The following is a 21,671-nucleotide window of genomic DNA, read 5'->3' on the forward strand; positions in this document are numbered from 1 at the left end:
ACAGGCCCCGCCCCCTAACTTGCCCCGCCCCTGGGGCGGTGACGGAGGGGGGCGCGGCGCTGGGCCAGCCGCGCATGCGCCCGCCCCGTTCCCATAGCAACCCGCCGGCCAGGGGAACGTGGGGGAGGGATCACCCGTATGTTGGTAGGTCACGCACATCCCTCTTCTTTACCAAGATGGCGGCCGGCCCCTCGGCCTCGTACCCAGCATAGGCTTCGCTGCGGGCCTACTAGAGGTAAAGCGGGCCCCGGCGCCCGGTGGTGCCGGCTGTGCGGAGGGGGAGGGCGGGGAACGCCTCGGGTAAGCGGGAGGAGAGTGGCGGGCCGGGCTCTGCGGCCGGGCGGTTTTCGCCGCCTCCGACAAGATGGCGGCAGCAGAGAGACGGGCTCCGCGGGCGGAATGTCTAGCGGGCGCCCTGCTCCGCTCTATGGTCTCGGCCTTCCCGATTGGTGCGGCGTGGGCCACGTGCCGCCGGTCCCGTTTCCCCCCCCCGCCCCGGTCCCCCCCCCCCCCGGGGTGAGGGCTCTACGGAGCCACCGGCCGCCGCTCCCGCTGGCACCGGCCGCCCGCGCTGCGTCGACGACGGGGAGCGCTTCGGTGCCAGGCGGGGATCCGACAAAAAACATGAGTCATGGCCCCCCTTCCCCTCCCTGCAGCGGCTGCCCTCCGCCCCGCCGGTCAACCGGGGGGGTTCCCGGGCCGCCCCTGAGGGGACGGGGCTGGGTGATGAGGGCCGCACGGCCCCAGACGTGACAGTACGGATATGGTTCGCCTCTTTCCCCCCCGCCTCCCCGTCGGCACGGTGGCAGATCCCGGCCTATATCCCGAGGCGCGGTCTGTTTTGGACTCTTGGGAGTTCCGTGCTGAGTGTAATTGCACCGTTGATGGGCCCAAAAGCTGAGACTCCGGCCGTGGGCTGCTCTGGAGCAGGGTTTCCATCTCACCTGTGGCTCTTCAGGTAGAGCCAGCCACCTCTGCCTTAGAGAGGGGAAATTCAACCTCTTTACTGAACTGCTCTCTAGTCCTGTAGTGTGGTTTTATTGTGGTTTATTTCTAGAATAGGGTCATCCAGCAATCGAGCAGAAGTGAAGAGGGTTAAGTGTGGGGAGTGTGTGATCCTTGGGCCTAGCTTGGCTGTAGCTGAAGTGGCTTGACTCATGATAAGAGGTGCTTCACGGGCTGGCCTTCCCCAAACAGTAGGGAGGATTCCCAACTGTCAAGAGTAATTTCCTCCCCTGAAAAGTGAGAAGCAAGAGAGCAGGTCGTGCTGAGAATTTTAGTAATACCAACACCAGTTCACTCAGAACTGCTGAGATGAGCCAAGGCCCTTGAATTCATAGGTCTAGTTTAGAATTTGAACGGAAATTCACAACTCTGGCTGGGAAGTGAAGGTGAAAGGCAGTCAGTCCCAAGGAGTTGGAAGAAGGCACTTCTACATTGTTGTGTCATGACAGAAAGTTCTGCACAGTAATATGTGCTGTGTTGCGTTATTGCATATTTTCTGTTTAGCAAGGCAAGTGAAGTTGCTGCCAGATGATTTAGTCTCCCTTTTTCCTACCGTTACTATCAAAATACTACACAGTTGTTTTCAGTTATAAAACAATTTAACAGAGAGCATAACAGCTTTTTTCCCCACCTTCCCAAATCTGACTGGAAAGTGGTGTTTCAGGTATTGTTTCATAGGTGGATTGGATATCCCTCTGGTACAGGACTATAGATCAGAGGCAAGGCAGGAAAGGAGGCAATGATGTAATTTATATCTCTAACTCTGTGGATTTAAGCTGTTAGAAAAAACAGTCTTCCTGTTTGTACATGGATTTTCATGCAGCATGACCCAAATTAGAGGCAGGGCCACCCACATACTCGAGCCACAAAAAATCCCCAACCTTTTCCTTCCAAAAAAGTCCACAGGAGTATAGTTTTTCATAGATCAGAATAACATACACAGGAAAAGCTCTTGCTAGATGTGAGGGTGCCAATCTGGAGCCCTGTAAATGTAAGATGGAAGAGGCAGTGTAACAGTCTAGTCTGAGCTTTGCCACTGTGGCAAGATGTAAGCCTGGATCATTCTCAAAAGACAGGCTTCTAAGAAGTGGGTGAAAAAGGTTGTTCTGTGTTTGTCCTGTATAAATTGTTCCGGTGTTTCACTCCTGATAGTGTGTCACATACTCCAGTCTCTTCCTTTGCTGCAAGTTAAGCTGATTTCGTGTTTCCTTGTTTCCTTCCTCTCCCCTAATTCTGCCTGAAAAAGTGAAAAAATTATGACACTGCTTCTTACGTATTAAGAGTTACTATGTTACCCGTTTTCCTTGGTCTCACTTCTCTAGACTGGGGTGATCAGGGAAGAGATTTGCCCTTGATGTGGAACTGGATGTAACAATTTTCATTATGTAGCATAATGGTAACACTAGTAACTCATTTTTGGTAGGATAAGGGTAGTTGTTCTTAGTCAAGTAGCTAGTCTTTTCCAATTCACATTAAGCTGCTTCTGAAGACAATATCATCTATTAGAAGAGAGATCTATAGCCCTGGCTTTCATAGCTGTCATCAGAGTAGAGAGCCATCCCAGACAAGCCAGCCTGTGCAGTTTACACCTTTTCGAAGACAACTGGGATGTTTTATCAGTTAGTGTTACAGTGGACACCCACTTTCCCAAAACATACTTTTTGCCCTTGCATGTAGAAGCATTTTAAGCTGGTACAAATGCATTTAGGATTGTACTGCTTTGACAATTCATGTAGCTCACCCAGGTCACTACTAGTCAGATGGTTAGAGAAATAAGCAGTGACGTTGAGACCAGTCCAGACTGTTCAAGCTGAATGCGGGTGTGTGGTTAAAAATGTTAAATTCACCATGACTGGGAGGGTATCTGACAGTTTGAGCTGTGGGTTTCTGTAGAATATCAGATTTATGTGAAAATATTGTTTCTCTTAAAAAGACACTTGGCAATGGTTCAATTTTGTTTTGTATTCAAGAATTCTACATAAGGAAATCCTCAGGCCTCTACTGTTCAGGTCTTATAAAATGAACCTTAAAGCAAAACAGCAAATAGCAAGACTCTGGTGGATGTCCTTATGTGTGTTTTGAAACTGGCAAGCAGTAAAGATGGGATCTGGAAACTGCCTTCACACTTTCCTTGCTGCTAGAAAGAGACAAGTTGCAGATCAGTCGTTCTCACCCTTACCAGGAGCAGGTCCCCAAGCATAGCCTGGCAAGACACCGTAACAAGAAATACAAGCCTTTTAGCACCCTGTGGATCAAGCACAATAATAGCCTCCTCTCTGTAGTGTTACCCTGATGGAAGTGCTGTTGTAATCTTGACAAAGACACGCACCGCTGAAGAAGTTGCAACAGGGGTTTTTAAAGTGGGCTGAGGAAGGCATGTTCACCCAGGATGTAACGAGTCTAACTTGTCCAAGAGCACGTTACTGAGTGGCCCAGAGCCTGTAAAACTTTTGCAATGTGGGTCTGCGCAAGAATTAAGTAGGTGTTATTTGTATTAAAATATGAAAACAGATAAGAGATAGGAAAGTAAAACTGAGGTGCAAGATTGGGCCTCTGTTCCTCTTCCTAATTGCCCTAACCTTGAAAGAAGAGAGTGTTAGGCTGTCTTGTGTAGCATGGTGTGGTTTGCTGGTGGTATTTTGTTTTGCTTATTGTTTTTTCCTGGTTTTGAAGCTACTCCAGCAGAGTCCATGTTACTGGGAGGCTGTGGTAGTTATTGTGGGCTGTGAGACTGCCTTTGGAGTGGAAGGGAGGATCCTGGTCAGTAGAACCTATTGGGGGAGGAATTGTGGAGGAGCTCAAGAGACACTTAGAGCTGCCCTCCGGACCCCAGGTGCTTGTGCTAGGCAAGAGTCTAGTATCCTGAGTTCAGGGCTTGTTTCAAGAGCTCTTTTCGTTTTAGAAGAATAATTTTGGGTTACAGGCTTATTCTGGATGTGGAATTATACCTGAGAGAATTCAGCATGTGGCTTTATATTTAGCTGTCCTTTAGCTTTAAAAGAAAAACTATTTATATCCTAAAAAATCTGCTATTAAAATCATGTGATTTACATTACCATCTTAAATGAAAAAGTCCTGCATGCTTCATAATTCCAGTGACCTTTTTCCCCATCTTCCTTTTGTGAACTTGTGTTGTCCCATAGCTCTTACGGTGTGACTTCAGTGGAAGAGAATCAGGGAGTCAGGTTGAAAAAAGATGTATCAGTAAACAAGGAGGAAAAGTTTTAGCCAAAGCAAGGGGGAATAGCTTCTTTATTTAGAATATTTTATGTGTATAGAAGACTTTGGGTTGGTAGAGGATTTATGTCTTTAAGGTTTTAATTCTAACAAGGAAAAGTAGTCAGGCTGTGATGAGTGTTCTGGGTTTATTTTGTTTCATAAGAAACTTATGTATGTTAAAACTGAAGTGGTTTGGTTTTGTTTTGTTTTTTTTTCCTTTATTTAGGTGATCTTTTGTATTTTTTCCTACCCAAGCTCTGGTATTTTCCCAGCAGTCTCACAGAAATACGAGTATCCTTTCTAGCAACTACCACATAATACAGATACTTTTATTTGAACACCACTTGTGTTTCACAACTGGTTCAGTTTTGTGAATCTTGCATCTGGTAGATCTTTCAAGCCTTGAAGATATCTACTAATATTTTGCAAATTGTTACTAGATATATTAGCATGGAAATAACTTAAGTACATTTATACCTCGTGGTGCTAATTTCTTGACTTCAGCTGATTCAAAAAAACGTCTTGTTTAATCTAGGTGTACTGCAACCTTGTTTTGTGTCTGTGTTCCTATGTTTTGGGGAGAGCTAAATAGGTAGCTTCTGCAAAGAAGGCAGGGAATGTGCATTTATTATGTGTTTGTGTATAAGAAAGCCAGTTGGATTTCCGCTTACTGCTCTAAATAAAGCAAAATGATATTGGTATTTAGAGGGAGGAGGGGGCAAAAAAACTTGTCATTATTACTTACAGTCCTAGCAGCGTTCTCACCTCAGGGATGTCCCTTGAATTGCACTTTCGGCAGCGGTTGGACTTGGGAAGAAACCTCTGGCCTTGGCAGGCGCGACCTGTGGCCACGGTGCCAGGAGCTGAGTCCTGAGCAGAGCCCGAGGGGCAGGCGGGTGAAGGAGGGTGGTCTCAGTCCAGTGGCAGTGCGGTTGCAGAGGGCTGACCTTGGCCACCGCTGCCTGGACTGCAGGAGCTGGCTGTGTTGCTGAGGCAGCGACGGAAGCACGTCGCTCTTTTGTGAGGAGCAGGGGTTGAAGCAAGGAGCTATGTCCAGCTAGAGTCACAAAAGAGGCGCTTGCAGAGCAGCAGGCAGAAAAAACAGGGAGAAACCTGAGAGAAAAGATGGACCACAAAAGGCTCTGTTAGAGGAAATCATAAGGAGTTTAACTTCAGTGGAAAAACAACACTGGAAGAAGGGAGGGGATTGGTTCAGTAGCTGCAAGACACCAAGAAATGATGATTCACAGGAAAAGTTTTGCCTTTGAGAGGATTGAATAGCACAGTAGTATTCATACAACCTCCCTTAAATGATGCTGTTTAATTTAATTGTAATGTAAAGTGGATTTACTTGTTGACACAAAATGGAAGTAGTACCAGATCTTTTTACACTCAGCAGCACGGTATCTGGAACTGTTTTCCAGCAACAGTTTTGTCGTCTTTAGTAAAGCTTTTTCTCTGATGAGAAAGAACCATTTGGGAAGAGTTTGGGGATAGAACTGATAGATTTATTTAGTAATAGTGGAAGAAAAGAAAAGAAACACCCCAGAAAAACTGCCCAAAACCAAAAAACCCCGAAACAAAAAACAACAACCCAACAAACAATTCCACAAGTGACAAATTGGGGTGATTCTGGTAAAAGCATCCACACTTACAACTTGAGTGTACACCAGACCTTTTACCTGAACAAGAAATAGCTGTGAATTAAAATTTCTGGAAGCAAGTGCTGATATCACGACAACTGGTACTAGTGTGCTGTAGCTATGTGTTTAGTAGTCTGATATCCTGACAATTGCTGAGTTTTAAGGAGGAAAGACTTGGAACCCTGTTGTGTTTTGACCTAGAGGTGGCAGGACCCAGCCTTTGTCCCTCTGTTACTAAGCTGATAATTGCTTGTTGGGATCTCTGTCAAAGCCCATAAAAATGCTGCCTGACCCGTACACAGGGCAGGTGATAAGGTGTGTATCAGGACTGTGGTTTTAAAGGAAGGTTACTGCTATCATATCTCCCAGTAAATATCGTGAGGTAGCTATGGCTAGCTTTCATAAAGCTAACCTCTGGCATATTTTTCATCAGGGATTGGATAACTGGAATAATCTTCTTGCATCATTCACATGTCAGGTTTGGTTTAGGGTATTGGCACGTAGCACGGGCATTGCTCCCCTGTCCCTTTTTCCCCAGCCCCGCTAGTTTTGCTTGACTGGTATTTCAAAGGCTTTGCAGTGGGTTGTCTGAAAATTCAGCAAAGGCCTTTTTTAGAGGAACGCTGAATACCTTGACAGATGTTGCTCAATTCGGGTGGTACCACCTGCAGTAGTACTACTTGCTGGTTCTCTTCCTATTTTTTCTGGTACTGTGTTTCTGTCTATCCCTGCGTTTTTGGCACTTAGAATTAAACTGGATATTCCATAAAATAAACTGGATGTTTGCCAAAGATGAGTGACAAACAAAGCCTAGGCCAGGCTGCCAGGCAGGAACACTGACATTGGGCATGGGATGGATACATGGATCGAATTAGGAAAAACGAAGAGTGTAAGGGTCAGAGTTGATGCAAGGAAGATTTCCGTGCTGGCAGGAACAGAGGCAAAGCCAGAGAAAGTCCCTGTGGGGTGAGAGGCCAGAAGCGATCAAAATGGACTTGTTGCTGCTTGCTCCAGCTGCAGCCTCGGGTGAGGAGTTGGGGGTGTTTGTGTGTCTCCAGTGGACACTGGAGGCAGTGTGGGCTGTCTGACCTCCCCTGCCCTTCCAAGGAAGGGGAGGAGGACTCTGCTCTTTCCAAACCAGGCCCCGACTCTTTCCATTGCACAGTAGAAAGTAAATTTGCTGTTATCTCTGTTGAAGTGATAAAGCTGAACATAAACCTGTGTTGGAGCAATTGAAAGGAAAACTGAGAAGGACAACTCACAGAGCAAACAGGGTGAGAGCATGGATAGGAATATGTTATGGCTGGCCTGTTATTGAATATGCTTTTGTTTTCAAATTGAATACTTCAGCAGTTGGTATAGCCTGCTGGGATTTAGGTGCATGGTCTTACAAGGACCCTTGAAATCTCTGGAGAATATCAAGTTGGAGATATGTGACTGTTGCTTAAAAGTAGAGCTGGTTAAATAGCATTGAGGAAACTTAAAATGCCATGCCTGCTCTTATAAATAGTTTAATGAAATTAAAATACTGAGTTGATGGCTCTGACTGCAGCAGAGTTTTGGGTAAAATGAGAGCAAGCAGTGAGTATTTAGAGAAGTTTAGAAGTCCTTGGAAATTTAAGAAACGTTAACCCCTCAGTTTTATTTGAAAACTCATATTGCTCAGGGCACTGTTCTGTTAATCCAAATAACAATGTGTAGGTAGAGAACTGTGCAGCATAAGGTATCAAAGCAAAAAATTTGTACCTAAAATGGCACACGTACCCTCTAATTCATCTCAAAGATGAGCAGGGTGGGACTGGAAATGATTCAGTTATGAAAAGAGGTTTTAAGCGTAAAATAATATTATTTGTAACAATTAGTGGAAATAGTTTTACTCTGAGTTCTCGCTCTCGCTCTCTCTCTCCTTTCATAGCAGGCTTAGAGTGGCCTTGCAGATTTGGAAGAGAAGACTGTCTGGTTTTTTCACTGTCAGTTTAGATCACCGTGATGTAATTCTGTCTAACACATGAAGAGCCTTTTGCTTGGCCTAGTAGAGATTAGGAATTAGTGCTTGTCTGTGGATATGCTGAGCCCCTGTTGCATGTGCTATGAATAGGACAAAGGGAAAGCTGTGCCTAAATAGCGAGGGTCCTATCATCACTTTTAAAAAGTAGCAGTTGGAATCAGATATTTACTTCAATGACTTTTCAGAGAAATTATTGCCAAAATGAAGTTTGTTTGTTTCAATTTTAAATTGTTCCTTCCCTCTCCAAACAAAGCACTACCCTCCCTGCAAGTTTAATTATTTTATTCTTTTGATGTTTTTGTTTGTCACAATAATGCTAAATTTTCTAAGTCGTATTTTCAAAATGCTTATTGTGACTGAAAGATAGAAATAAAGAAAAAAAAATACAAAATTGGAGAGTCTTGTGAAGCCATGTGACTTGGGGAACTGGAACTCTGAGGAAAACATACCAGAGCACATAGAAAGTTTATAAAAATGGAGCTCTGACATACTCTTGAGTTTTTATTACCCAATAAACATTAATAACTGAAGAATTTTTTAAATCTTTCAAGGAGCCATGAACAACCTTGCTTCAATTTTTCTGTACAATACCTAGAATCAAAGTAGCTAAGCAAGATTTAAAAAAAAAAAAAAAAAAAAAAAAAAAAAAACAGACAAAAATAAATGTCTGATTATAGTTTCCATGCACAAGTTGCAAATTGTCCCCCTGCTCCCCTGAAAAATGTAATTTGGGACATCTTATTTAGTTTGCCACTTAATTTTTTTGTTTGTTTGTTTGCTATATATATTTACCTAATTAAGTTTCTGTGAAAAGGGGTTGTCATCTTTATAAAGTGCTGTAAGCAGGTCCTTAAATTCTGCCCTGCAGAACATCAGCCTAGAAGTACTTGTAGGAGGGTTTTAGGGAGCATGGTAACACATTCAAGCTAAGGGACACAGTCAGCTTTGAATTTTCTAAATATATGACAGTTAATGTGAAAAAGGGTAAGTTTAGGGCTTGCAAGTCCCTTGCTTTTCCAAGCTACATCATGTGTAGTGCATGAGAGCTGCTGGCAACATCTCTTAAAGAAAAAGAAAAAAAAAAAAATGCCACGTGTTCATCTTATATTGCAGTTGCCAAGGGAGAGGGAACAAGAGACACTGAAAAGGTAAACAAAAGAGCTCCAACCCAGTAGCCAAAGGAGGGTGAAGTGAAAGTTTCCTTTTGAGGAACAGAAAGAAAATAGTGTGTGCTTTGTTCTGCAGTATCTCCGCAGTCCTCACTTGGGTAACTGTGATATTAGCAGGCTTTGAGAAGTAACTCTCAGCTAATTACTTGTGGAAGATTTTTTTTCTACTGCAGTGGAAGTTGAACAGAGAGCAATGCTGCAGCACCACTCTGAGAGCACCTGTGTACGATGGGCACACAGCATTATGGTAATTCAAATTAAAAAGCAAATTCAGATCAGCATAAAGAGCCAAAATTGAAATTAAAGGTTCTGACTTCAAGTAAGAAACTGTTAGGATAGTTGGCTGTTGGAATAGGTTGCCCAGAAAATTTGTGCAGCTTTGAAGATATCTCTGAAGAAAGCCCTGAATGCCGTGGTCTGACAAGCAGGAGGTTGGACTAGAGACCCCAGAGACTCGGACTTCCAGCCTGTTGTTGAATGTTCTGAATTTCAGTAATTTCTTTCACTTCTGCTACTCTGTTATTGCCAGTTTCCAGGCAATATATCAGGATTCTTTGTTTTCTGAATCTCTTTTCCTGTTTTTGAGTCAAGTTAGTGTTTTGTGTTACTGTGAAACTGTAAAGCAACACAGGAAGATACTTTATTTCACTTTGTCTCTCATTTTTAAAAAGTATTCCTCTTCAGAATGTTTATTGGCTCCCCAAGGCCAAGAATCTGAAACGTGCTTCTCCTTTGACAACTTGTTCAATTCTTAAATTTGCTTATGACCATCTCTGAAATACAGGTGGGAAATTCACCTCCGTCATTCTTGGTCTGAATGTATTACTTGTGCTTTCATTTCATTCCATTTTATCTTGGTTATTTGAAATCCTAACTGCTCCTGAAAGCCAAGTTTGTGTTAAGTAATCAGATTTCTCTCCTACTGTAAGTGGAAGGCTGGACTCTGACTGTGGCTTCCTTTTCCTTTTCTTCTGGACTGATTTTATTAAACTGTCCATTTATTTCTTCCTCATCTCTGAAATGGCATTTGTTTTGTCATAGCACCTGACATGCAAGGATCACAGCATTCTGAACAGCCCGAAATGAAATGATGAGTCCACAGAGTAAATCAAGACCGCTCTGTGTGCACAGCCAGGGCAGCCGAGAGAATTTCACCAGTCAATTCACCAAATCAGCAGCAAAACTAAGAGTAGAGTTTGAGTCTCTTGACTGGTTTGTCTGCATTAACCACTAGATCTAGTTTTTTCAGTGTCCCCATGTAAAACACGCATATCTACCCCTTAACTAGCAGCGTTTCCTCTCTCTGCAGTTAGAGGGTTTGAAGCTACCTGTTCGCACTAGACGTCTGTTCACACCAGTAAGTTGCTCCTTTTCTTTCCACCTATTTCACTTGCCCCTTTTTATAGAGCACCCTATGATAGTCTTGGAAGGGCAGTGTATATATTTTTTGCTAGCTGATGATTGCATAATTTTATTGTCAGGGTGCCCAGGAAATAAATAAGTCTTTTAAACAACCATTTTGGTCTGAGGTTAGTCACCTTCCTTCAGTGTCTGGTCAGCTCTTCTGCTTGTGCAAGAGAACTGCCCTCGATAAACAATGTAGGTTTACCAGGAGAAAGGCAAGTGGTACTGTACTCCCCCGGGACTCCTTATTTATACCACCTAGGTCCCGTGTGAGACAAACACATGCAGTCGCTCATCGTACTTCCACCTCCCTTCTTTCTTCACAACATGACTAAATGAATGGAGTTGGGATTAGGGTATAGGCTCAGGTAGACTTTTCTCTTTCTACCAACAGTTCTCTACTTGGGTATTTATAGTGGGCCTCTGAAGATGGTGGGATTGCATTAAGTACAGTGGAGGGACAGATTTTAGGCTACGGAATCATTTTTTCCTAGTATTGATGTGTGAATGGGGAAGACGGGTGCCTGATTTGCATGCCCCTGGAAGTTTCCTTCCTCAAGGTGAATAAAGAAAATCTGGTCTCAAAGTCACCGAGACATAGGCAACGTGGACTCACGTTCAGTCATTTTTTTTAGGATGAAACCTTTTTCATTCTCTTAGCAGAAGGATCTGTATAATTTGACCCTTAACTTCAATTTAATAGAGGCTTTCCTGTAAAAATAAAAACAGTCTATCGGAAGATCCCATGGCAAGCCATAGCAATAGCTTTAGAGCTGAGAGGCATATCTTTCTTGCTTTGGCTGAGAACCCCAGTACCCCTTGGCATTCAGGTACCCTGTGTCCTGAATCATCTTCCACTTCTTTTTCTAGTGTGATCCAAAGTATTCCCCCACCCCTTTTCTCTTCATGCCACTTGTGAGGGGTGTGCTGAAATGGATACTTTCAGGGGTAGTTCTTGTGTGTTGTTCTGACTTCAGTGTGTGGGATAAACACCCAGAGTACAAAAAGGGTGCTTATTTGTACAGTTCTAGGAATCTAGAGTTATATTTAACAGGAAATAAAGTCACAGCACACACTTTGGAGCATACTTGGGTTGCTTTCCAAATAAGACTAGCAGTTTCTGGCAGGAAAAATAGGGATCTCTTGTAACAACAGAAAATAAGAACAGGATAGAAGAAATCCTTTGCAAAATCCCAGCTCAGCTGAGGGTGAATGTGCCAGGAAAGACCAACCTTTTTGTGGTCTTTGCTCCAGTGCTTTAAGGAGCTGAAAGTTTCCTCTTCCCCAAGAGTCCTGGGCTGGTGTGATTATGGAAAGCTTCTTAATTCCTCAACCTTTGCTTTCACACCGGTGAACGTGTGTTTGAAAAAAAACAAACCCCAAACCTGTTCAGTGTTAGTTTTATCTCTGTGTGTGTTTTATATTTTTGCTGGTCCCATTTCTGTGTCCTCCTTCAGACTGGTGATATGAGCTGCCAATTTGATAAGCCATGGAAATTACATATTGCCCAATCCTTCACCCTTTGTCGCACATTGGTTCTCTTTTTGGGAGGCTTCCTCTTCAGTTCTCTAAAGTCATGAAAGAAGGGTTTGTCGTAATGCTGCCAAAATATGGGATACTAGAAGGACAGGGGCAGGTTAGTGTTTGTCAAGGGGTTGGGTACCTTCTGTCTCCTTTCCCCTTGGCTACTAAAAATTCCTATGCTTGGCTTATAGAGGAGCCATTTTACACACATCTCCATGACAAGCATCCCCTCCTTTTTATTTTTTGATACAAGATTGTACTTGTGGGCAAGTAGACAGAACAGGCAGCGACCAGCCCCTGCAGGCCTCTCTACGCCTGTACCTCAGTGCCCTATCAAAGCGGAGGGATGGGGTGGGACATGGATGGACAATGTTGTGCTTGCAGGTGGAGTAGCAGGTTGAAATAGGCCTCCTAGCACCTTCTAAACATGTTTTTGTCCATGCACAGGACACTTACTGAATGTAGGAGGAAAGGTGAGCGCTCTCCCCCCACTACCTTTTTCCCCTGTGGAAGATCTTCCTCAAAGGAGAACAGCCTGTGACAGGTTTCCTTCAGCAGAAATCATTGTTTGAGGGTTGCACGCAGTGAGATACTCCAAGAACTTTTGGGCCTGGCAGGCTTTCCTCCCACCGCTTGCAGCTGCAGATAAGGAGGAGCTACAGAAACATGGGAGGAAGATTCTTTCTTAAACAGTCCCGGAGAGGAATCTGTGATAGAATCCAGAAATCCATCATGTCCTAGCAATCCCAGTGGCTGCAGCACCACTACATAGAGCAGGAGAGGGGCACGCGGTTGTCCCATAGGCACAAGGTGGCCTGTTGCCACAGAGGGCCCCTGCTGAACCAGATAATGAGATGGTGATGAGGGAGAAAGATGTTGGCGTTTCAGTAAAATGCTCTAGGCTTGGGGTTGTGATGTTTCGCTGGTTCCCTGGCACAGGGGATTGCAGTACTTACCCATGTCGGAGTTAATTGGATGCAGTGAAGTTAGAGCAGTGAAAGGAGCTTGTTTGTTTTGCACTGGGGAGATAAACAGGAGGGAGTGAAAGCACCAGAAAAGCTCATGCACCTTGAGTGAGGTTTAGAGTGCTGCACTCCAAGTCCCAAATTACAACCCCTTGCACTCCCAGCTGCTGCTTGGAAGTAGAATTGTCCAAAGTCTAGAGGTACTGCAGTTTGCCCAGGTCCCCAAGGCTCTGCTTTTGCATGAGCCACCTCTCTCTTGGTAGGCAACAGCCTGCTTGTGTGTCTTACGGGGTGCTGCTGGCATCCACAGCCCAGACGTTTTTTTGTCAGTGAAGCCTGAGCCAACTCTTGGAGCATATATGACGTGGCAGCAGTGGTTGCAGGCTTTCCGTGCAGCAGCCCTGTGCTTGGAGCGGTATCCCTGCATCCTCGTAGAGACCAGCAGACTGTTTGTGGAGAGGCCGGGGCGGGGGAAGATGGATCATCATGGTGCCTGGGCAGGCTGTCAGCTCTTGACAACTGTTCTCCTCCCTTTAACATACTTCGCAATTTTACCAACAAGTGTATTTTTATTTACAGTTTGTGTCAAAAAGTTCAAGTGCTTTAAGGATGTCCTCCCAGCTGCGGGATTAAAAGAGGAAAACTGGGGAAATCTACTCTTGTTCAATAATAAATAGTAATTGTAATTTTACTTAAGGCTGAATACCGTCCGTGTTTCCATAAATACAGCACATGAATATCTCTAAAAATTACTCCATGCTTTTGATTAAAAGCAGTTATTCCAGAGACCTCGCATTTTTGCAGTCAGAGCTCCCCAAAGCAGGTTCTTGCATTTAGTTTGCCAGGGTCTGGGAGAGCAAGAAGTGAATGAGAAAACCAGTCACTAAGTGCAAGTTATGAATGATGAGGAAAATCAGTCATGTGTAGGAAAATGGGCAGAGACTGAGCTAATGCAAAAATCAGTTCAAATTCCGTGTATTTTTACACTGATGTGACTTTTTTTTTTTTTTTTTCCCCTGTTCCCTCAGGGTGCAGGGCTAATAATTAAAAACATCTATATTGCACAAAATTTTAATAAACATCCTCTCTGCAGGAAAGGAGGCTATTGTGGTTGCTGGCTTGCCCTTCCCTTCCTTCACTCTTCCACATTTCCAAGTTAGAGATTGGAATGAGAGGGGCTTTTTTTTGGAGGGGGGTTTTGGGGGGGGGGGGGGGGGGGGGGGAGATCGGGGATGGATTTTTAAATTTTTTTAATCTTACCCTCACCTTGCCCCTTCTCCTGTCTGCTACCTCAGCATCAGGTAGCTGCTGTTTTAACATAGTTTGTGCAGGGGGAGGGGGAATAATTGTCCTTCTGGGGCTGGAGCCTTCGTGTCTCTGCCTGTGGGACAGGGCAGAAGCCCCAGGTGTTTGCTGCTCTCCAGGGCCAGCCGGGTTTTTCAGACTGATCAGAGCCCTCATGAGCCGCTCCTAGCCCTAGCCTCAGCCACAGTCGGTAATTCTCCGCTCTCGGGAGCGGAGCTGACTCCCGGCACCGCAGAGGGCTCCGGGCCGGCGCCGGGGCCAGCCGGCCGCGCAGCGCCCCCCCCCCCCCTCCCCGGAGCCCGCGTTTAAGGGCGGGCAGCGGGGGGGGCTCCGCTGCGGGGGGCGGGGGGGGGGGGGGGCAACCCGCGGTTCTCCTCCCTCGCCGTGAAGCCCGGCGGGGCCGCCGCCACAGCCGCAGGCCCCCCCCGGGCCGGGCCGCCGCTCGGCCCCGCTCGGCCCGGCCCGGCGGCGGGGCGCCCCCGGCGGCGCGGGGCACGCGTGGCGGGCTGGCCCCGCCGGGAAGGGGCATGTCCCGCTGACGTGCGGCCCGGGGATTGGCAGCGGCACGGCCTATATAGGCGCCGGGGCGGGCGCCGCGCCGCTCTCCCAGGAGCGCTCCGGTTCTCCAGCAGGGCGGGCGAGCGGGCACCGGCCGGAGTGAGTCACGGGGGGACGGGGGGGGCGGCCCCGCCGACGTGGAGGCTGGGGGGTGGGGGGAGCGGCCCGGCGTGTCGCCTCGCTTCCTCCTCCCGGGCACCGACGTGTCGGCAGCGCCGGGAAACCGGGCGAACTTCCCGCCGGCCGGGCCGGGCAAAGTCCGGCGGGGGCCGCTCGGGGAAGGGGGGGGGCGGGCGGCGCGGCCTTGGCCGGCAGCAGCCGGTGGGTAGTGCCGGTGTGCGGCGCCGGGCTGATGGGGACGCTGGGCCCCGCGGGTGCGTGGGGAGGGGGCAGCCCGGGGCGGTCCCTCCCGCCGGGAGGAGAAGGGGTAGCGGCGCGGATCCGCGTCGTCCCCAGCGGTCGGAGGGTTCGCGCTTGGTACGAGCCGAAACGGTCGGCGTCGGGCGTTCGTCCGGAGCCGGCTCGGCCCGCAGCCGTCCCCCCGGGTCGGGGCGGCCGAGCGGCTCGGCTCCTGTCCGTGACTAGAGGTACGAGCGCCCCGGCCGCGCTCCCGGGCCACCGGTGGGGATGAGCGGGCGTCAGGAACGTGCTTAAGGCCGGGCTCGGGGCAGGCCGTGCCCACCCCGGACAGCTCTCCGGCGGCCGCGGAGCCGTGCGCGGGGTCTGTCACCGGGCCCGCCCCGCGGCAGCACCTTTTTCCCGCTTGCGTGACGCGGCCGCCCTCGGCCTGGAGGGCCGCGCCGGGACGGGGCTGGGGCTCCCACCGCGCTCCCGGCCCCGATCCCGCACGGTTGGGATGCGCGTCCCACCCCCCCCCCCCCCAGCTCAGCCCCGTGCCGGGGCGCGGGTGACAGCGGGGCCCGGCCGGGCGCTTTAAGGGCCCCGCCCCGCCGCGCCGCCCCGCCTCCGGTGCCGGCAGTGCTGAGGTGGCGCTGGCGGCGCCGCCCGCCCCGCCCCGCCCCGGCCCGGCCCGGCCTGGGCTGCGGGGCCCGGCGGCTGCCCGGCCCTGCCCCGCCTGGGCCTGGCGCGGGGGGGGCGGCTGGCTGCCCGGCCCCGGCGGCGCTGCCCGGGCCGTTGGCTCGGGGAAGGCGGAGCGGGCCCGGGCGGGCTCCGGGCTCAGCCTGCCCTGCTAAGGTGCGCGGCCGTGGAAGCCCTCTCCCGGGGCTAGCCAGGGGAACACGGGCGGGTGACACGTTCCCGTGGCTGGGCTCTGGCGAGCGGCAGGGTGTGACGGTGGGGAAGGTGGCGGCGGGTCGTGGCGTTAGTGAAAGAGTAGGTACAGGGGACAGAGCAGGTGTAAGTCTGGCTGTGTCGAAGGCATCAGCTGCGTTGCACTCTCAAGCATACTGCTTCAGGAGTCGGTGTGAAGGGAAGGACTCCATCGTGCCGCACAGCAGCACGGTCCCTCCAGAACCAAAGGACCTGGGCCTTTGATACCTGGGAGAGCCAGTCGGTTTTCAGAAAGCAAGTACTTTCATGTCTGACCACTCGCGTACCAAGAGGTCACCCTGTCCTGCGTGAACATCTGAGAGAGGACAGTGGCTGCCACAAGCAGCCCAGCCTTGTTGCTGTATGCAATCCTAGCAGCGTCTGGTTTTAGTTACCTCAATTAACAAAATGCTAATATTTTTATTAAATATAGTTTTAAATAACACGTAATTGATGTTTCTGTCCACAATTACTGATTGTATTGGCAGTGCAACTCATGACTTTGCTTTTGTTTCTCTTCATACAAATGTTTCCCGTGTGGTTAGGTCTGGCTCTTGCTGGAGGTTATTTTTAGGATTATTTTGTTCTCTTTAAGTGTGCTCTAGACTTCTGAAACTTCTTTTGGCGCACAAAGCCAGTGTATAAACTAGGCGGTTTAAAACCTGTTGACCCAGTCAGCCACACGCTAGCATGACGTAGCTGTAACCTTAGTTTCAAAACCTAAAGTGTGAAGTCAAGGAGATGTAGGCTCCAAATGCAATGCCTGAGCTGCTGGTTTTGACGTATACATTTAAAATACCATTCTGATGGCCACCTCCAATTTTGGCCAGAGACAAGTCCCTGAGGCCAACAATATACCAGATGTTTTTTGGGGTTACTGGAGACGAAGAACATTTGTTCTTTGCTTGCTGCATGGGTGACAAAGCAGAAATTCATACAGACAGATAAACACTGCTCTTAGATTTCTCTTTGAATGTCTAGCCATTCTCTGAGGTGGAGACTGCAAGGAAGATGTCTGCAGCTGGTGTGGATACAGTGAAACCAGCAGCTGTGCCTGGAGGTCCTGACTCTCAGTCAGGCGCTATATTGGGTGTCGTTCAGTGACTTCTCGTCCTTACCCTCCTCTTCAGAGGAGCCAGGTGGTGCTTTCCTAAGAAGTGAGAGTTACAAGCACCTCCGTGCAGTTGGCAAGGCTCTAGCTGGACCTTGGCAGCTGTTTGTGATGTCTAGGATGTGTCTCGCTCCTGCCCTCGTTCCTGTTAGCAGCTTGCTGTGAGGTGGTGGCACCCTCGATAGCAACCCGGCAGGCTGGAGGAGCTGACGGCTGAGCCTGCAGGCCTCGCCGAAATAGTCTGGTAGAGGTGCCATGCAGCTAACACACTTTTGCACAGTGTACCATGGGTGTGTAACCACGTGTTACACCATGGTGTAACCATGGACAGCAGGAAAATTCTGGTATTTATTTCTCTGAGATCAGATCATTAGTCAGCCTTTCATGTATATCAGCAAATGCCTTGCAGAGCCTCTGCGTGTTGCAACAGCTGTGCTTCAGACTGTGGCTGGCTGACTGTCCTGGTAGCTGCCACCTCGTAGTAGCAGATCGTTACAGGATTAATTGCAACATTGGCTCTATTGCTTTGATAGCACAGGTGGTGTTGCCTTGTGCCTGGTAAGCCGTGTGTTGAAGTAGGGGAAGACACTCTGGCCTTCACTGAGGTGCAGATCAGGCCTGCATGGCCTAGTTGTATTACTGCTCTCCTTGTTCTTCCTTCCCTTCTTCCTGCTGCTTGTCACCTTCCCCTGCTGTGTCACAACGTAAGCGTGATGTGAGGCACCGCATCAGTGACGTGGTTTTGAGAGCCTTTTCTGGCACATAGGGAGGTCAGAAACGGCAGTTGTCAGTTTACTGAAAAGTGTCCAAGTTTGCTGTTCAGAAGAAGGTCTGAGCAGCACTGCAGGGTTTGTGTGGGAGAGGGGCCTCTTGTCCCATGGCACTGGATTTTAGGAGAGTGCAAGCCCTATAGGAGGACACATGAACATGAGGGGGGACTCCAGGTGTAGGGAACTGTTGTACATCTGGCAGAATGTGTACTGTACTGGATTTTACATTTCTACTTATATTCCTAAACATTTTCTCAGTAAATCTGCAGATCCAGATACAGGATGTGTAAAGCTCCCACCATCAGTGTATTTTTTTCCTGGTTCCATCTTGTGTACACATTTAAAATAGTCCACGTAAACCAGCATGGATTTTGTTCTTCTGACTTGCAGACTTAGGCCTGGAGACAGAGTTCAGTGCCTGGTTCATGATCTTACTACAATAAAAAAATGAAGAGGTGGGCTGACCAGCAGCTGTGTGTGAATAGCCCTGAGTGTTTGCCTTAGTTTGTGAGGATGTCTCTGTTGATTCACCCAAGCTCCACAAAACTACATTCCTAACTTCTGACTGATGGCAGTGGTGTTGGCAGGTTTTCAGGTGGTTAGTCTCCTCTGACTAGATGTTGATGCTCTTGCTTGCAACCCTGAAATTTCATGTCTATCTTGTGCATCTGTTATTAATTGGCTGTATTTTTGCCTGATACTGGATGGCTGGTCTTCTAGCCAGTGTGATGAAAGAGTAACTACTACAGGCTTCCTGCTGTGAGGTTTAAGCAGATGGTGGTGTTGCCTGTAGCTCTAGTAAAACATGACAGGTAAAGCATGGTGAGATGTGACTCAGAGAACATTTTGGATTGGGTGCAAGTTTGAAACACGATACAGACAGTGCTCTTTTGAAAGTTACAGTAACAGGGGTGTCATGTTTTCCTGTTGTCTTGGAGCAGTCATGTAATTTTTTTTTTTTTTTCTCTCTAAAGCGAAAGCTGGCAGGCTGACAAACGGGCAGCTTACAGGACGGACTCTCTGGCTACTGACCATTTAGCTGGTAAGTTCTTATTTTGGGAGAGCCAAAGACCTTGCTGTTGCTGAGCTTGCTTATCAGAGTGGCTTTCTGAATGTATCCCTAAGTCAGCAGGAGTTCAGGCACCTAAATAAGTCCTTTTCAGCAAGAGGGCAGCATCCTGGGCCCTTTTTGTTTTCTCTCTGGGGTTACACAATGGTCTTGGACTGACTATACAGATCTTCAGATACTCATTTAAAAATTGCACACCGTTAATAATTGATATATTAATTAGAGTATGCTTTAACAACTTCTGGTGTCCCCCTTTCCAGTGACCTTCTTAGGTTACGCATCCTCTGCCTTCTCAATGAGGAGCTCTGGTTTTGGTGATCACTGTGCTGTGAGGAAATATCTCCCCTGAGTTCCTGTCTGGTTCAGTGAGAGAACTGTGCAGCTAACTGGCACTGTAGGTGCATTTAAAGAGTCTGACTGGAAAAGTGCTCAGTAACACATACTTTGTCTTCCCGGAGTGACTTCTGAGCATCTTGAATGGTGTTGGTAATAGTCCTGCCACGTCTCTCTCTTCCAGTGGCATACCCGGATTGTGTGTGGGTGGGAAGTCGACAATGAGCTCTGTGGCAGTTTTGACCCAGGAGAGCTTCGCTGAACACCGCAGCGGCCTGGCTCAGCAGCAGGTGAAAGGTGAGAAAACACACTTGAGTTCTTGTGACGTGCCTCTAAATACAAACTGCACAGACAGGGTTCCTTGCTGTTACCCAAGCTTGCTCTATGCGTCTGGTTCCCCAGAAGTGTGCAGACATTGCATTCTCCATTCCTAGGTTGGTAGCTGCCCAAACTCTGGCTTTCCACCAATAGCAGCACAGTGGTGATGCTGCCCAGTGCAGGGCCAGGAGAAGGCAAGCCTCACATCTTCATAGAGCTCTGGCTAGCAACGCTGTCAGCCATGGGACGGGGCACGTGCAAGAGTGGGGCATTGGGTTACAGGAGGGCCTCATGGGATCAGTGTGCTGGGCTGTTATTTCCTTCCTTTGCTCAGCCAGGTGGCGGGGAAAGTCAGTATAACTGTATTAACTGACTCACCGATGGGTTTGGGCTGCCACCCTCCAGCTGCGAGCTGGCTCACTTTGGCATGGCCTGTTGCACAACTGCATCGAACATAACATACAGGCTTTCCCTGGACTCTGCCCTAACTATAGTGCTTCTCTCTGCCTTCCTTCTGGGAGTATGTTTGTCTTGTCCCCTTCTGACCTGCAGCCTTGCTCTGTTCCTTTCACTTCTTTTTGCTCAGCCTGTTCCCTCCTAATTAAGCCCCTCTTGACGAGGTTGGCAGTAAAGTGCTGTCTGCTCCCACCATTCACTTGCACGTCCACCTCCTGCATCCATAGTGCCAGCATAGACAAGGCTGGTTGTTCATGGCATCTACTGCAGTCTGTGCCGTGCTGATGTCAGTTGTGCTCCAGACTTGGCTGCTCCACAAGCATAACTGTAATAGGATTAATTGTAGTACACAAGTAATTTTCTGTCCCTTGTTAGTGGTGCCTAAATACAATTGCATTGCCTACAAATAGGGGCATTTTTGCAGGGAGAGCATCGTATTTACCCTGTTTGCTTCACCCCAGTTACAGCTTTAAACTCAGAAGAAGAGAATGATCCTCCAACCTACAAGGAAGCCTTCCCTCCACTCCCTGAGAAAACACCATGTTTGGAAGCTGCCCAGGAGCCTGCAGGGCCTTGGAGCAAAATCCGACCAATAAAGGCTTCTGTCATCACTCAGGTTGGTGGGAGCGGGTGTCTTATCTCCCTCCTTCTCCTCCTCCCAAAGAGTAAGAGAAGTGAAGCTTTCCCTGGAGTATGAAATCCTTAGTGTGTCAGATTGACAGCCTCTTTGCTGTACTTTACCCTGGGGCAGGAGGAGGACTGCAGCTGAGAACTAGGACTGCTCTGGAGGGGAGGGATGTGTTGGAAAACTGTCCAGAAGCAGCTCTGCATCCCTGTTCCACAAATAGCTGGAGCAGGCCTGAAGGGAGGATTGCAGAATTCGAGAAGTGGGTGCTAATCCACGAAAGTATTCCCCCTGTACCACGCACTTTAGGAAGACACGCAGTGTGTGGGACAGACTGTCTGCTGCAGTGCTCTTGCACTTTCCCTGGTCACAGCTGGTGTCTCCACTGAAAGGGCTGATGGGTTCCACAAACCTGGGAGTTTGGTATGCCAGTACAGTCCTGTATGGCGATGAGAGAGGGAGGCACTGGCAATCAGGAGCATACTGACTGCTTGCTCTGCCCTTCTTTTATCTGTCCTGTGGCTGAGCAGGTGTTTCATGTGCCACTGGAGGAGAGGAAGTACAAGGACATGAATCAGTTTGGAGAAGGCGAGCAGGCCAAGATCTGCCTTGACATCATGCAGAAGACAGGAGCTCACCTGGAGCTGTCTCTCGCAAAGGACCAGGGCCTTTCGATCATGGTCTCTGGCAAGCTGGAAGCAGTCATGAAGGCTCGGAAGGAGATTGTCGCTCGGCTGCAGACTCAGGTGAGGGCATCTAACTGTTTCTTACTTCATGTTTGTACTTCTCCAAGACTCTCAAATGCTTTGAGACCCTTGGGCGTGTGTACTTACAAGCCAAAGAGGTGTTATTAGATGACTAATTCAGCTTTGCCATATATTTTCAAAGCACACAATTGGCAATTTGGAATGGAAATGAGG

At 48.3% G+C, this 21,671-nt stretch overlaps 1 protein-coding gene across 2 annotated transcripts in view; it reads left to right on the top strand.

The window, feature by feature from the left end:
* The first annotated feature begins 73 nt into the window (after positions 1–73).
* The window catches only part of LOC104360302 (high density lipoprotein binding protein), a 40,905-nt gene continuing 19,307 nt past the window's right edge, over positions 74–21,671 (top strand). The window contains exons 1-5 of one of the 2 annotated variants that reach the window (XM_032992628.2): positions 74–235; positions 18,925–18,992; positions 19,537–19,649; positions 20,588–20,742; positions 21,282–21,497. In XM_032992628.2, the coding sequence (XP_032848519.1) occupies positions 19,574–19,649; positions 20,588–20,742; positions 21,282–21,497 (447 nt within the window). In that variant the 5' untranslated portion in view covers positions 74–235; positions 18,925–18,992; positions 19,537–19,573. Of the gene's footprint in view, positions 236–14,791; positions 14,900–18,924; positions 18,993–19,536; positions 19,650–20,587; positions 20,743–21,281; positions 21,498–21,671 lie in introns of those variants that run through there. The other variant, XM_042797586.1, reaches the window with a different exon arrangement.

This window comes from Tyto alba, unplaced genomic scaffold (assembly GCF_018691265.1).
Source record: "Tyto alba isolate M040663 unplaced genomic scaffold, T.alba_DEE_v4.0 Super-Scaffold_10, whole genome shotgun sequence".
Lineage (NCBI taxonomy): Eukaryota > Metazoa > Chordata > Aves > Strigiformes > Tytonidae > Tyto > Tyto alba.